Source organism: Ursus arctos, unplaced genomic scaffold (assembly GCF_023065955.2).
Source record: "Ursus arctos isolate Adak ecotype North America unplaced genomic scaffold, UrsArc2.0 scaffold_22, whole genome shotgun sequence".
Classification (NCBI taxonomy): domain Eukaryota; kingdom Metazoa; phylum Chordata; class Mammalia; order Carnivora; family Ursidae; genus Ursus; species Ursus arctos.
In genome coordinates, this window is record NW_026622897.1 from 53,298,566 (window position 1) to 53,315,913 (window position 17,348).

The 17,348-nt window shown below is 44.2% G+C and overlaps 1 protein-coding gene across 1 annotated transcript in view; it reads left to right on the forward strand.

Annotated features, from left to right (window-relative positions):
• The window catches only part of XRRA1 (X-ray radiation resistance associated 1), a 58,740-nt gene that overhangs the window by 24,228 nt on the left and 17,164 nt on the right, over window positions 1-17,348 (forward strand). The window contains exons 9-11 of the mRNA XM_026518106.4: window positions 11,024-11,152; window positions 11,822-12,039; window positions 16,444-16,484. Of these exons, the coding sequence (XP_026373891.3) occupies window positions 11,024-11,152; window positions 11,822-12,039; window positions 16,444-16,484 (388 nt within the window). The remainder of the gene's footprint in view (window positions 1-11,023; window positions 11,153-11,821; window positions 12,040-16,443; window positions 16,485-17,348) is intronic.

The window sequence follows — 17,348 nt, forward strand, 5'->3', positions numbered from 1 at the left end:
AATTTAACGAAGTCCATCTGACTCCAAAGACCATGCTTATGACCATTATGTTTTCTTCTTATGTGGATTCTGCATGTTTTCAAGGGTCTGCTCAGACCCTCCTCCTTTCCCTATCAGAAGCCTTCCCTGACTGCTTTAGACCATACTTCTTCCTTCCTTCTCTAAGCATCTGTTGCATTTAATGTTTTCCCTCTTACTTTAGAAGTTTATATGTTCCATTGTGACTTTGTCTCATAAATATGTAAATATATGGAAATAGATAAATGGATGAGAGTCTCCCAAAAGGATTGCGAGCACTATAAGGACAGAGGCTCTGTCTTCGCCATCTTTGCTCTGAAGCACCTGGATGAGGATCCAGTGCTTTTGCACAAGTACGTATTCAGTGGAAGTTAGCCAGTTTAGAGATGGTGAAGGCGAAAGTCATGGTGAACGTTTGTTGTGATGATGGCAGATGTGATGGAGTTTATAGTGATGAGAGTGGTTGGTTAGTTACCCAAGGGGTTTGGATAATAGTAATGATCATTACATTAGGGATTTCATTAGGCTCCTTTTGTTTGCAAGTGACAGCAGTCAGCTCAAACTAGCTTATCCAAAAAGGGAATTTACGGCCACCTGAGTGGCTCAGTCAGTTGAGCATCGTCTCTTGGTTTTGGCTCAGGTCATGGTCTTGGGGTCATGGGATCAAGCCCACATTGGGGTCTGCACTCAGTGGAGAGTCTGCTTAAGAATTTGCTTCCTCTCCCTCCACCCACGTGCGTTCTCTTTCTCTCTCGCAAATAAAGAAATAAATCTTAAAAAAACAAAACAGAAAGGGAATGTATTGGCTTATGTACTGTGAAGTCCAGAAGTCCTAATTGGACGCTGCGTTCGCCGATGGCTGGACACAGGCGCACAGGATGTTGTCAGGGCTCTGCGTGCATCTCAGTGTATTTCTGAAGCATGTGTGTAACCTCTGTCTCGTCTTTCTCTCGGTCACTTTCTCAGGCACATGCACACATCTTTTTTCCCTCGGTGTTGGCTTCATCTTCGGCAGGCTTTCTCTATGACCAGACATACGTTGGTCAGGGTCTAGTCGGGAATAAAAAACCATTTGAGGTATTGCAAATTGAGGGGAGTTAATTATTTTTCATGGGGAGAGATAATAGTTGGCATTTTATTATGGAAAATTTCAAACACACATAGAAGTAGAGTCAATGGCAAAATGAACTTCCATGTACCTGTCACCTAACAATTATTGACTGACAGTTCGGAGGTCACAGCCAATCCTTCATCTATACCCCACCACACCCAACCTTATTCCTTTTTTTTTTAAGGTTTTATTTATTTATTGACAGAGAGATCGAGCAAGAGAGCACAAGCTGGGGGAGTGCCAGAGGGAGAGGGAGAAGCAAGCTGTCCCCACTGAGCAGGGAGCCTGACATGGGCCTCAATCCCAGGACCCTGGGATCATGACCTGAGTTGAAGGCAGACCCTTAGCCTACTGAGCCACCCAGGTGCCCCCCCTTCAATTATTCTTAAGACAAATCTCAGACATATCCGGCTATAAATGAGTACAGCAGATTTGTGTAGTTTCACCTGTAAATAATCCAGTGTATACCTCTAAAAGATAAGGACTCTTGAAAAAAATCATAATCAGAGTACCTTTATTCTATTTATTAGCAACAATAAATAGAGGGAATTGGTTACATAGGCGGTGGCAGGGCTGGGAGAGCAAGAAGGAAGAAGGTGGATACCCAGAGATCAGGTGCCCCCACACTCCTGGACTGGGGCGCACGAGCCTGTCCCTGCTGCTGGGCTTTTACAGAGCTTGCTGCTGTGGTTCCAGATCGGCCACAGGTGCGCCGCTCAGTCAGGGCTGGAACCTCCACCGGCATGGATGCCGGTGCTGCAGTGCTGCTGCCGCCAGCACGCTCCAGAAACCAAATGAGAGAACTGCTTCTCCCCCTGTGCTGGCCTTCCGGGCTCACCAGTCCCTCGCTTGGCAGGATCTCACTGGAAGCCAGTTGGAAAGGTGGTCTGGGAAGTGTAGCTCAGCAGTGGCCCCGGCCCCTTATAATGCATAGCAGAGCAGGGAGGAAAGGAATAAAGTTCAAGAGCAAACAGGCAGATGACTGGTGCCACCCAACCCTTGGAAACCCAGCATCTCCTCTCCTCCTCTCCATGTTTAATTTCCTTACAACACTAGCAACCACGATATGCTTTCATTTCTCATGAAGGTTCCTTCATGGAAGGTTTCCTCTTCCACGAAGACTTTCACCGTCTTCTAGAAAGGGATGAGACACCATTCCATCGATCATTGTATCCATTTCTGGATGATATTATTTTCTCTTCTAAAGCAATCACAATGCCATGTGGATATTTTATAACCTAAAAACTAAGTTGCAAAGTCATTCACCACTAGCAATTTACACACACATAACAAGCAGGGAAGAAAATATACATATTTGCTATGATAATCTCTTCTTACCTGATCAGGAGGCCATCGTACATATTTATGAATCCTTCTTCTATCACCTACTTAATGTTTCCTTCTCCCTTATCTAGCACCTTGGCTGTTTGGGCTCTTTAACTGGCATGATATCCTAAATTATCATTCCTGAAGGATCAGAGTTATGAATGCTTTTTTATTGGGTTGTGGTAGTCTTCTATTAATGCTTTTTAAAATCATGGTAATATATACATAACATAAAATTTACCATCTGAACCATTAAAAAAATTTTTTTTTTAAATAATCTCTGTACCCAACATGGGGCTCAAACTCATGACCCTGAGATCAAGAGTCAGGTGTTCTACTGACTGAACCAGCCAGGCGTCCCCTATATTAACTATTTTTAAATGTACAGTGACATTCACATAAGTACCTTCACATTATTGTCCTACCATCACCACCATCCGTCTTCAGAACTCTTTTCATCTTGCAAAAATTCCATTAACTTTGACTAATGGACATGACACTTCTAAGAGGAACACCTTATAATTCCCTGGATTCCAGTCATATTTCTTTTTGTCCTCAAGGTATAACCGCAATCATACCTACTTTTGATAATCAGTATCAATCACCCAGCCAATATAGTAAGCTCCTCTTTTTCTGTCTATTGGTTTAGTGGCTTGAGGAACCCAAGTGGCCAGTAGCAATCTCAACTTCTAGTTAAGAGGAAGTATTCTTTGTGTCCCCTGTAAAAGTATTCCTCCCTAGGCAACTAAGATCCCTACTTGCAGGAGTGGAAGCAAAAATTCTGCAACTGGATGATTGTAAGAAGATCTGTTCTCAATTCTTTCCGTTAAGTCCTAGATCTTACGTTCTGGTTATGAGAAAAATAGCATCAGTATTGGTTGCTGGTTTTTGTGAAACCTTATCCTATAAGTAGTCAGAGCCCCAACTGCACAGGGAGTAGTCTCTTAGCTGGTGCAATAAATAAGTTGTTAAAAAACCACTTTACCTGGGCGCCTGGGTGGCACAGCGGTTAAGCGTCTGCCTTCGGCTCAGGGCGTGATCCCGGCGATCTGGGATCGAGCCCCACATCAGGCTCTTCTGCTATGAGCCTGCTTCTTCCTCTCCCACTCCCCCTGCTTGTGTTCCCTCTCTCGCTGGCTGTCTCTATCTCTGTCAAATAAATAAAATCTTAAAAAAAAAAACAAAACACCACTTTACCTTCTACATGATGGGGTACATGGTAAAAAAGTGAATTCCATGTTTACGGGCTCATTATTACACGTATTTGCTATCAGATGTGTTCCATGGGTAGAAGCAGTGTTATGTGAGGTACCAGGGTAAAGAAGAAGACATTCTATAAGTCCCCAGATGGTGATGCTGGTAGACTATCAGGGAATGTAAATCTATTTCCAAAATACGTGTTTATTCTGTTAAGGAAAATAAATCACTGCTCGTCTTATGAAGGAAGGTGCTCACTGTAGTCCTCCTCCCACTAGACGGCTGGCTAATTCTTTCAGAAATGATGCCATGTTAGGGGCTCAACATTGGCTTCTGCTATGGCAGTGTGGGTACTCAGCAGGGGCGGTAGCCAGATCTGCTCTGGTGAGGGGATGTGTGTAACCTCCATGCCTGTGCTAAGGCCATTTTGTAAGCACTAGGGTATCCGAGGAGAGAGGCCAACTGACTCCATGGAATGGGTCATCTTGTCCACCTGGTCATTGAGAGTCTCCTCTAAAGTGGGTAGCCTTTGGGAAGCATTCACATGGGAGGCAAATAATCCTCATCCATTCTGACGGGTCCTTTCACATAGTTTCCCCTTACACCTCCCTGTCAGCAGTTTTACATTATTTTTTTTCCAAACTTGGACTGTTTAGCTAAACCATCAGCCACTGCCCATGAATCAGCATAAACCACACAAACAGATATATTGCTCTACGTTTTACCTATTGGGAGGATTTCTCTTCCCTTGTCTTTCAGAGTCACCCCCGTATAAAGTTGTAATACTGTAACAGTCTATCTTTAGCACCAGCATTTCATGCACAATCATTTGTAAACCCAGCTAAGGGGTTTTCTCCTACCTCAGCGGCTCATAGAACCTTAGTTGCGCGTTTATGGAGAGGTAACAGTACCGCGGGAGTAGGCATCATAGGAATCTGAGCCATAGTCCTTCACACGATTTTTCCACGTCCTTCACACGACTTGCTTGAGCTGGATCTCCCATGTTGCTTTCACTTGGTGAGGGAATTCTGCTGCACATTCAGGTCACGATGAGCCGGCCAGGTCGCCTGGTCACTTCGTGTTCCTGCGATCAGCTGTTCAGTCTTCATCAACATGGGGTAGTAAGCCAGAAACTATTTTTCAAAAGGAAAATAGTTATCCACAGAATAGGGCATAACTCTGGGGTGCCTGGGTGGCTCAGTTGGTTAAGCGTCTGACTTCAGCTCAGGTCATGATCTCGGGGTGCTGGGATGAAGCCCTGCGTCGGGCTCCCCACTCGGCAGGGAGTCTGTTTGTCCCCTCCCTCTCCCTCTCCCTCTGCTCCTCCCCCTGCTTGTGCTGGCTCTCTCAAATAAAAAAAGAATAGGGCATAACTTTACTCCAAAATTATTCTGCAGGGGTGTCTGGCTGGCTCAGTTGGAAGAGCGTTTGACTCTAGATCGTGGGGTCATGAGTTCGTGCCCCATGCGGGGTGTAGACATTACTTAAAAAAAAAAACTTAAAAAATAATTCTGCAATTGGGCCCTATAAAAGGCTCCGTTCATAGAGAGACCACATAATCTATCCATCTAACTAGGACAAACTCGAGAGGGAAAAGGAACACTATTAATTATTTTGGTGAAAACCCAGAGTGTCCTTGAAAACCAGGATGTGTGGTAACCCTGTACTATACAGCACACCTATTTGCCTTAGACATTTAGAGCACGGTTGGACTTGCTGAGTCATATTGCCCAACGCCTTTGGCCAATGACATAAGGCCCAGAGAGCAGCTTGCACTGCAGTTAGACCCCACACAAAACTGGCATCCTCATGGGATACTCAGTAAATGGATCAGAACAGCACAAATATTTGATACATTGCTTCCCAAGTCCAAAACGGCCAACAAAGCTTTGTGCCTTTTTCTTAAGTAAGAGGTGGTGCAAGGGGAAGGATTATGTCTTTCACATTGGAGGTGTATCCCAGCATGCTCCCAGATACCTGGCCATCAAGAAAATTAATCAAGGTGGTAGGTAGTTCCTCGAATTTTTGTGGGGTTTCCCTCCATTCTCGGACACACATGCATCTTCCTAAATCATCTGAGTATTTGCAACTTCCTGCTCATCAGGTCCAATCAACCTGAGGTTCTGTGCAATACCGAAACAGATGTGTAATAGATGATGATGGGCTGCAAGAGGCGATGCGGCCCTGAGAGAAGAGGGCAGAGATGTACTGTTGTCCCCATCAGGCAAAAGCAGACTGCTCCTGGCAGTTCTTGTTCATCGGTAAAGAGAAAGAAACATTTGATGGGTCCTTAGCTGTATCCCGAGTGCCAGGGGCTGTGTTGATGTACTGGAGTAAGAAGAGTCCACACGTGGGGCAGCAGCGAAACTGGAGTCCCCACGTGATTAAGTCTGCAGTAATGTGTAGTCATTCTTCATGATCTGTCTTCTACACAAGCCAAATAAACAAGTTAAGCAGGAATATCATAAGACTCGATATCCTTTTATCTTTATTGTCTTTAGTGATGGCAGTAATCTCTGTAATTACCTCAGGGATACAGAATAACTTTAGGCTTGCGGTTCTAGAAGCAGATTTCCTAGGGCTTCAATCTGTCCCTTCCTTCTAGAAAGTCCTTACTTTGTTGGTCAGGAAACAAATGTGGTTATTCTGTCAGTTGCTCGGTATGTCCATTCTAATTATATATTCAGGAACTGGGGAGATAACCACAAAGTAGGCTGATGACTTCACTGGGTTCATTCACAGGCTAAATTTCCATTCTTCCGTAATCCCCTACTTGGAGTGATAGACCACCATACCTTTCATATCCACAGACAGCACCGATGGCAGATATTGTCTAGTAATCCTTCAAAGGCCTCGTTTAGGACTGTCTGATAGAATTTTCTGCAGTGTTGGCAGTGTTCTGTATCTGCATTGTCCAATATGGTAGCCACCTGAGATATGAGCAGTGTGACTGAAGAACTGAAATTTTGTTTTTATTTAAGTTTAATTGTTTTTAATTTAAATGTGAATAGGAAACTGGATAAGAGGCTGTGACTCTCCCTTTGGGCAACCCAAATCATTTTTATTCTCCCCAGCTCTAGATATTTTTTTGATTGTATAGTTTATGCATAATTATTTGAAGCTAGGCTTCAGTCTCTGCTAGTTCACACCTCCCCCTAGGATTTAGTCCTTACAGCAGGGACAGTTTATCAGGAATCCCCATCTCTGGTGCACCCTGGACTCTTGCCCCTAGACTAGCAAGGTTGTCAGAATCTCTGCTCAACATCTCAGCCTCTCTGCCATTTCTGGAGTCATCAGGTAGCCCTAGGGGAAAAGAGACCCCAAATGTTGCAAGATCGCCTTTGATTTCCTTCTTTTTCCAAATCTTAGCGCCTTAATTTCTCACAGCTTGTTAGTTCCCAGATGCCTTAAAGAAAATTGTTTTTAATATATATATTTTGTCTGCATTTTCTAGTTTATACTCAAGGGAGAGTTGGCCCACATTATTTAGTCTGCAATACCATAAACCTTTCCATTTATTTTGGCCAGGTGCCTAGGGGCACTCAGTATGGAACCATTTTAAACTAAACTAAACTAGCTGGATATTCTCTGAGCCACTCCGATGATACAAATTTGGCCTACAGTTTTGCAAGAGGACCAGTCTGCCCTCCCCTTCCCTTCTTTTCATTCCGTGGCAGTTTTTCCCTAGCTGTGGGATGAGGAGCGCGGGTTTAATGCTAGTTCTCGCTCTCCTGAGTGTAGGATCCTGTGTTTGTGTAGGGGGTCTCCAATTACATGCTGTTTCAACAAGATCAGCAAGAGTCTAAAAGGCAAATGTGCCTCCTTGTGCTTGGTTTCTGTCTCTGGATTTTTAGATTTTGGCATACTACAGCTTTACTGTCTTCACATCTTCTTGTATGTTTTTTAAATGATGGATCTTTTTTCTTTTTAGGTTTTATTCGTCATTTTAGTTGTTTTCAGTGGGAAGCCTTGTTGCATAAAGTAAGGCAAGTCTCCACCCCTAGGTATTTCTATTTCCTTATATATAAGATGGGGAGAATAAATGTACTCCTACTTACATCAGAGCATTGGTTGAAATAACTGTGCTTTGAAAGCTATGCGGCTGCAAACAAGTATTACTGTTATTTTCGTCCCACTTGTCTGTCCACATTCAAAATGTTCTGTGGATTCCTCTTCTTCTGCCAACCCCTTCAGTGTTGATGGTCCTCAGTTGTCCACTCTCGACCCACTGTTTTTCTTAGTTTTTATCCTCTTTTTTTGTGGTTTCATCCTTTCCCAAGTCTTCTTTATATCTCTACTTCACATCCATCTTCTGAGCTATGAGCCCATATATTTTACTCCATCATACCGAAGTCATCACACACATGCCCGTGCCGAGATCTCCCCCTCCTGTGTCCCTGGCCTCAGGGACCGGAGCTGCTGTCCATCAACTGTGCAGTTGTCCGAGTGAGAAACGTGGGCATCAGCCTGCATTCTTCCCTCCCTCACCCTGCACAGCCATTCAGTAACCAGAGGCTATGAATTGTGCTTCCTGAATGTTTCTCAACCTTGGCCCTTTCTGTTCCCTCCTGTTTAGTCTGGCCGCAGCCCATCAACACAGCCCCTGCTACTTGGGATACAGCTATGGACCTGTCACATTTTTCTTTCTCTTTATCGCCTCCCAACCCACCCTCTTGGCCATCAGCCAGAGGGATGTTTCTAAAAGGCACCTCTGATTCCATCACCACCCTGCTCGAAGCCCTTCAGCAGCTTGTTCTAAAGATAAACACCATTAACATTGATCACAAGGCTTTTCATGACCTGACTCTGCCTGCTTCTGCGTCCTCCTTTCTCTTCACTTTTTTCCATTTCACCACATACCTCATCTATTCAGAACTATTTGTGTCTCCATTTCTGGATAGATCACATGACTGTCTGGGCGAGTTAGGGGGATCATATCCGACCTACTCCATCATCGGCCTGCCCTATTACATGTTTGGATCGGCATCTGAGACATTGGGTCTCCCATGAGGCCTATTCCCCGTTCCCCTTGGACCCCTCTCAGGCTTGACCAGCACGGAGCAGAGGGGGATGGTTACCTTCTATTTTCTAACCACTGTTTTCCTTAAAATGCCACCTAAAGGAACGCCAGCTTTTTTAGCCGCCATATCATAAGTCCTCTTTTACTCACGCGAGTGGGGAAGCTACATCTCCCACATCCTGTGTCTGCGTGGTGCGTTTTCTAGATCTTACCACAGAAGCTGACCTAACATTTTCATGGACATTAGAGCTTGCTAAGTTTCATCTGTTTTACTGCAGCTCTTTATCCAGTCTGTTCAGCAATATTTTCAGCCTCATGCAAAGTCTTACAATGTAAAATAAAAGAAATCCTCTTTCATCATGTAGATAGAGGAACTGACCAGGACCAGACATGCTCAACACCAGCTAGAAATCACCCAGCAAGCCAAGCAGCAGAAGCACCAGAACCAGAGGCCAGGGCTGCTGACCCCCATTCCCAAGCTGCTTTTTTTTTTTTTTAAATTTTATTTATTTGTTTGACAGAGATAGAGACAGCCAGCGAGAGAGGGAACACAAGCAGGGGGAGTGGGAGAGGAAGAAGCAGGCTCCTAGTGGAGGAGCCTGATGTGGGGCTCGATCCCATAACGCCGGGATCACGCCCTGAGCCGAAGGCAGACGCTTAACCGCTGTGCCACCCAGGCGCCCCTCCCAAGCTGCTTCTAATACCACATCCCAATTCCCATTCCTGAATCCAGTCACTGGGGCATACTCTTAGCTTCTAAAAAAATTAGTCAAATCTCTCGTATTTTAAATGGTATTAATTCCTTTTGCCAAGAGAAGGTATAATAAAAATAGCATCACTCTGAACAGCTGGAAACCTCAGCCTCTCCATACAATAGTCTCCTGCCACTTCAAAGAGCTCTTCTCCCAAAACTGCCACGGGAAGGACCCAGTGGGAGAGCCTAATGCTTTCCTCTGAAGCCTTGCATCTTGTCCTCCTTACCCACCTATTGACTACCTCCCTATTTTAAGACATCTGTTTTCGAGACAAAATGAAGCTTTTTATATGTTATAATTAGGGTGAAACTTTTAAAAGGCAAAACACTGCAACTTGTCACGAGAGACAGGACAGAGCCAGCTTCTCAGACATTACGGGGTGTAAGAGGAATTTTTTGAAGGCTTATTTTTTAGCTCTTCCACATCTGACTGACGTAAAAAAGAGATTGGCCAATTAATTATAAATCAACAGAGCTGCTGTGCACCCTCCTGTAATTGCTTTCAGGTAGAAATTAAAAATTTACTGCATGAAAGTCGGTCCTTTCAGGAGAGGAAAAGAGTCATCTGTGACCTTCAAATACCATGAACTAAAGGGCTTCTTTCCTTCTTGGTTGAGTGTTTTGAGTGTTTATTTGGGTGTGTGGAGGGGAGAGAGTTGGAGGGAGGAATGGAAACATGATTTGACTCATCTGCCTTTGCGCACTTAAAAAGAATTTCCTAGGGGCCCCTGACTGACTCAGTTGGTAGAGCACGTGACTCTTGATCTTGGGGTTGTAGGTTTGAGCCCCGTATTGGGTGTAGAGATGATGTAAAAAAACAAAATCTTTTAAAAAAAAGTTGAAAAAAAAAATAAAAAAGAATTACCTAGGTCTCATCCACCTGGGGACCTGAATGTGAGGCCACAGTAATGGTAGGACCTAAAATGCCACCACTTCCTGCCCCACCTGTGTGATTCAGGATCTCAGCCCACTAAATTCCACTCTCTGGTGTTTCTGGGACTCCTCAGAGAGTCTGAGTTTTAAAAGAAACTTCTCAACTCCCTACTGATGTGTGCATTTATTAAGTCGCTTTAGAGGAGAGCCTCACTGCAGCCAGCCTACCTTACGCCACATGAACCAAAGCTGTGGTCCATGCCAAGGGCTCTATCTTCTGATGCTTCCATGGTTACCAATCCTTGGGGTGGTGCAGCATACCCAGGAGTCTGATCTGACTCAAAATTGTGCAGTATTCTTTCTGCACAATGTTTTCCCTCAACCTGGCCATACTTCGTTCTCTCTGGTATGTTCCATGAGCATTACTAGTGCCCCCCCCCCGTCCTACCCCAACCCAGTCTCACTGAGTCTGTCTGTGAACATGTGCAACCTTTCTCCATACAGAAGACTGATTTGGGGAAGGGGTCAGTTGGGGAAGGAATTACACCTTCTGGTCCCTCTCTGCAGGGACGTCTCAGGGGCACTAGAGAAGTTCCCAAGCTGGTTATGCCTCTTGATGGATTCCCAGTCCTCCATCTCTATTCCTATCCCCATTCCTCCTTCCTGGGGATGGTGGAGTGTGTCCCCTGCCCTTGCTCACTATGCAGGATCCTTGCGCTCACAGGGAAGCATCTGTAACATCACTGACAAGCAGGAGGTATATCCTGAGGTTCCCGGCGCTGGAGACACTGATGCTGGATGACAACAAGCTCTCCAGCCCCAACTGCTTTGCCAGCCTGGCCGGGCTCAGAAGGTAAAGCCACAGTCCCCTCTCTGCAGGGCCCCCTAGTACCCCCAGCCTGGCCCACACCCTGAGAGCTGCTTGGGAATCCAGAAGGCCTGGGCTTAAATCCCAGCTGTGCTGCCATGGGTGATTCACTTCTCCCTCTGAGCTTTAGCTCAGCCATTAAAGTGGGGCATCAGCAGGACATCTCTGATCAAGTGACTGGATTAGAAGCGACAAAGAGAAAGGGGGGGTAAAAAGAGATATTACCAGAGACAGGCTCCTGACTCCTGAGAGAGGGGACAGAAAAAAAAACTCGGAATCAGAAAGATAAGGTTAACTGCCGAATTCTACCTATTTGATTAAAGTAATGAAAATGCTGGCATTTAAGTGGTTAAGCTTTAGATTTCTGGAAAATTTACTTTGGATTCAACTACCATTTACTGAATACTACTTTGTACTGGGCCATTTACATTGTCTTATTAATCTTCACAGGAACCTTGAAAGGTTAATGAATTATTATCCCCATTTTAGAGATAGGGATATTGAGGCCCAGAGAGGTTAAGTCACTGGCTCAAGGTCACGCCAGAGGAGTAAGTGTCCAAGCCTGAATCCATGTTCTTTCCCTAAAGTTGCTTGGAAAATGCGCCTGAGGTATCATTATTGCTGTGATTCTGTATTCACTTTCCTTAATTGAAGACTGAAGAAGTTAAGCCTGGACCAAAACAGAATTTTCCGGATCCCGTACCTACAGCAGTGTCAGCTCCGCAACGGGTCAGGGGACTGGGTTGGAGGCAGGGGGAGTGCCCAGAAAGAGCCCCATTCCATGCGACAGCCCAAGTCGTGGATGTTTGAGGCCTCAGACGAGCAACCAGATTATACCGTACTGCCCATGAAAAAGGATGTTGACCGGACAGGTGAGTGATGCCCCTTGTTCCAGAGACTCAAACCCCATGGTGGGAATAAACTTCTGACAGTTTATTCTGAAAGTCTGGGGCTCCCCGAGGCGCTGCTGTGCCGAAGCTACGGGGCCTGGGAAGGTGGAGGCTGCCCGTGAATTATTTCAGTGACTTCCTAACTGATTCTCTGTTAAGATGCTTTTAAAATCCAATTAAAAGTCGATTTTTAAAAATCTCAAATAATAAGAAACGCAGAAGTAAGGCTTTCCAGAGATGGGTAATTCTGGGGTGCGTTGATATTCTCAAGGGTTTCAGGTTCTTTCCATCCTCTTTTCTGCCATCCTTGGCCTGCTTGCTTGTCCTTTAGGTCGCAAGATTACTACCATGGTGCCAAGAACTGTATCCGAATGGCAGCATTAGAGGCAGAAGAGGATATAGAAATGTCCCCTTTATTATAAAGCAAAATCTCTTTAATACATGAAGTCTATTTCTGGATTATATATTCTGCTTTACTGATCTAGTTATCTGTTACTGTGCCAATATCACAATGGGTTTTCTTAATATTTATTTATTTTTTATTTTTTTTAAGATTTTTTTTATTTATGTGACAGAGAGACAGCCAGCGAGAGAGGGAACACAAGCAGGGGGAGTGGGAGAGGAAGAAGCAGGCTCCTAGCGGAGCAGGGAGCCTGATGCGGGGCTCGATCCCAGAACGCCGAGATCACGCCCTGAGCCAAAGGCAGACGCTTAACAACTGCGTTGCCCAGGCGCCCCCTTAATATTTATTTTAAATTGAGAAATAACCAACCTAAAATAAACACTATTACTGTGCCAATATCACAGTGGGTTTTCTTAATATTTATTTTAAATTGAGAAATAACCAACCTAAAGTAAACATACAGAAATATTGTGTACAGCTTGAATTTTTACATGCATGCATACATCCTTTTAACCACCACCCGTATTACAACGTAGAACGTTTCCAGCATCCCATGTGGGATCCTCTTGATCAGTACCTCCTCCAAGAATAATCACCGTTCTGACTTCTCTCACCAGCGATAGGTTTTGCCTGATTCGAAAGTTATGAATATGGAATTTTACGGCATGTGCTCTTTTGTGTCTGATTCATTTCACTCAACATCATGTCTGCCCGACTCATTCATGTTGTTGCGTATATTGGTAGTTCACTCTTTTTCATTTTCTTATGTATTCCAAGTTATTTACCCTTTTTTACTGTTGATAGACATTTTGGGTTTTTTTGGTTTGAGGCTGTTATGGATAAAGCTACTACGACTATTCTTTTATATCTTTTAGTGGACTTAAGCACTCGTTTCTATTGGATATATACCCAGGAATGGAACTGCTGGGTCATAGAGTATAAAAGTATGTTTCACATTGGGGCGCGTGGGTGGCTCAGCCGGTTAAGCGTCTGCCTTGGCTCGGGTCATGATCCCAGGGTCCTAGGATCGAGTCCCACATTGGGCTCCCTGCCCAGCAGGGATCCTGCTTCTCCCTCTCCTCCCTGCTTGTGCTCTCTCTACCTCCATCTATCTGTCTCTCTCAAATAATCTTAAAAAAAAAGTATGTTTCACATTCGTAAAAACTGCCAAGTACCTTTCCAATGCAGTTGTACAGTTTTCATCCCCATATTAATGAAAGAGATTTCATTTCCAGTTGCTCCATATCCTCATAAACACTTGGTAATGTCAGTCTTTTTTTTTTTTTTTAAGATTTTATTTATTTATTCGACAGAGATAGAGACAGCCAGCGAGAGAGGGAACACAAGCAGGGGGAGTGGGAGAGGAAGAAGCAGGCTCATAGCTGAGGAGCCTGATGTGGGGCTCGATCCCATAATGCCGGGATCACGCCCTGAGCCGAAGGCAGACGCTTAACCATTAACCGCTGTGCCACCCAGGCACCCCAATGTCAGTCTTTTTAATTCTACCTGTTTTGGGTAGGTATGTAGTGGTTTCTCATTGTGGTTTTAATTTGCATTTCTTAAGTGACTAATGATCTTAGGTACCTTGCATATGTTTATTGCTCACTTTGACATCCTCTTGGAAGTACCCATTCAAGTCTTTTGCCTGTATTTAAATTGAGTTATATATCCTTTTCTTGTTGGTTCTTTTGAGTTCTTTATATGTGCTGGGTACAATCCTTTGTAGATCTATATATTACAAAAATCTTTTCGCAGTCTGTAGCTTGTTTTCTCCTGTTCTTAATGATGAATTTTAATGAATAAAAGTTCTTGATTTTGATGAATGAAAGTTCAGTTCAATCTTGTATGGTTAGTGCTTTTTATTTCCTGTTCAAGAATTTTTTGTCTACTTCAAGCCATGAAGATATTTTCCTATATTTTCTTCTGGAAGCTTGATTGTTTTAGTTTTTACATTTTCATCTATGATCCGTCTAGATGTTCTGTATATGATGTGAAGGAGAGTCAAAGTTTACTTTTTTATATGGATATCTAATCGACTCAGTACTACTTGTTGAAAAGACTATGTCCTTTTCTGCGCTGAGTTGTAAGAGAGGTATTATGGTAAGGTGGGCTCTGTACATATCTAAATTATTGTAGCTTTAGGGGCGCTTGGGTGGCTCAGTTCTTTGAGCATCCGACTCTTGATTTTGGCTCAGGTCATGATCTCAGGGTCATGAGATCAAGCCCCACATGGGGCTCTCCGCTCGGCATGAGCCTGCTTGGGATGCTCTCTCTCCCTGTCCCTCTGCCCCTGCCCCCACCCCGCTCATGCGCAGGCACGCGCACACTCTCTCTCAAAAAGAAATTACTGTAGCTTTGTAATACATTTTGAGAACTGATAGTAGAGTTCTGTAGCTGCATTGTTGTTCTTAAAAATTGCTACAGCTATTATAAAGCCTTTGCATTTGCACATATAAATTTTAGAATCAGCTTGTCAGTTTCCACACAAAATCCTGCTGGGATTTTGATTAGAACTGCACTGATCAGGGCACCTGTGTGGCTCAGTCAGTTAAGCATCTGACTCTTGATTTTGGTTGAGGTTATGATCTCAGGGTTGTGAGATTAGGCTTGGCACTGGGTGTGGAGACTGCTTAAGATTCTCTCTCTCCCTTGTCCTCTGCCCCTCCTCCCCTCCCTCGTTCTCTCTCTCTCAAAAAATAAAAATAAAAGATAAAAGAATTATATTGATCCTATAGACCAATTTGGAGAGAATTGACATCTTTACAATATTGAGTTTTCTAATTCATTAAAATAACATAGCCCACCGTGTTTTAGGTCTTTTAAAATTGTTCTCATCTGTGCTTTGTAGTCTTCAGTGGTGAGGTCTTGCATATCTTTCATTAGATTTGTTCTTAAGTATTTGGTCTTTTTCCGTGCTATTGTCAATGAACTGCCTTTTTATATTACATTTCCACTTGTTTGTTGCTAGTACGTAGAAATTTTGAACTTGCATCCAATAACCTTTCTAACCTGAGATTATAGGGAGAGGATATACGTTCAGGCAGCGTATACCGTGGCTCATCTTTCTAGATGTGGGGGCTGTCTCCCCAGGGGATCACTCTTCATCAGCCACACTGGCAACCATGGCCCATCCTCTTGCGAACCCCTACTTTGTCCCTTGTACAAACCTATCCTCCAGTCCTTTCCAGATGCTTGTCATAGGAGAAGTGATTTGGGCCATGTGATGCTCCACCCCTATTATTGTTTACTTTGCTTTCATGTAACTTTGATCAGTATAATGTCATTAACGTGTGGAAGGGGTCCTATCGGTCAGGGCAGTGGTGAGTAGTGCCTGCACAGGATCCAGTCCAAGAAGATGCTTTGATTTATGGTTGAACTCAGATGTTTATTGGCTCATCTCATTCCAGTGATGCCAAGAATGAAATCACTCCATAGCCTCTTCCTTACAACCGTGCTGCTGGATATTCTTAGTATCTCTGAGAATTCACTGTCTTAATATATTCTACTTCTACAAGCATTAACAGAGAGTACTTTCAAATCCTTTGCCAGAAGATCTCTTATATACATTTCTGTCTTCTACGACAGCTTGTTGCCTTTTCTGATCAATACTGTCTGCCCGCCCAGTAGTACTGAGGCTAAAAGAGCTTGCATGTTGCAAAGTCAGAAGGAAGGTCAAGGTGGCCGAAATGTAGTGAGTGAAGGACAGAGCGGCGTGAGGTAAGACTGGAGAAGTAGGTGGGAGCCAGATCAGGCAAGACCTCAGAGGCCTGGCCCAGGAGTTTTGACCTTATTCTAAGTGCAACTCACTACCTGACAGGTATCCCAGCCAGCTCCTCTTCCCAGTTAGCGTTAGAGATGAGGACCACTGAGAATCCTGCTGGGGGTCACCCTCCTGTACACGGTGGATGGGAGACCCAGACCCCAGCCTCTCTGGGGGCAGTCAGTACCCTCACCAACCTTTGTTCTGTTTCTCTTTGTTTCAGAGGTTGTGTTCTCATCTTACCCTGGATTTTCAACCTCAGAGGTAGGAACTGCCTGTTTTATATTTGTGTCCTTAAGTTAAAACGTTAATTTTAAAAAATAAAAGTAAGCTATTGAAGCCATGAGAGGCATTTATATGTATCACACTGAAGAAGCCCGTTCATTGAGCAGATATTTACCAAGTACCTACCACGTGCCCGGCACTGCATTGACCTATGAACATGCAGTGGCAATCTCGACAGTCAGGTCCCTGACCTCACACCGCACACAAGCTCGCTTTCACTGTTCTCAGATGTGTGCAGTAGGAATGGTTGCTGCCTTAAGTGATCAAGCTGGCATTGAAGTGAGGCTGCCACCAAAATGGAGCCTTGGGGCTCCCTAGTAAGAGCCCCCAAAAGCTAGACTGATCTTTGCCAAATACACCACCATCTAGGGTCTAATCCTTGGTGTCACATGTTTAGATGCTTGATTTTTGTCTGGACAGAAAATTGGTTTTTCTCTCAAGGTTAGACACTTACTAACCGAGCTCACGAGGACTGATGCACTATTGATTTCTTCATTTACAATAAGAAGTACAGGTACATGTTTAGCTAGCCTGCTTCCTCGAGAGGTACAGTACACTCCCTTCCTGCGGATAAAGCTGGATGAGAAATTGTATCAATTAACTATTGCCACATGACCAACCACCCCAACAATTACGGACTTGAAGCAATAGCAATTTATTATTTCTCACAATTATTTGGGCTGGTTAGGTGTTCCACTGGTTTTGTCAGGGCTCATTCATGCAGCTGGCTGGCTCTCTCTCGGGGGCCCGGGTTCATGGTCAGCTGGTATGGCTTGGCATCTATACGGAGTCTTTTTATCATAGACTTCCTTACGGCATGGTGGCCTTAGGGTTCCAAGAGGG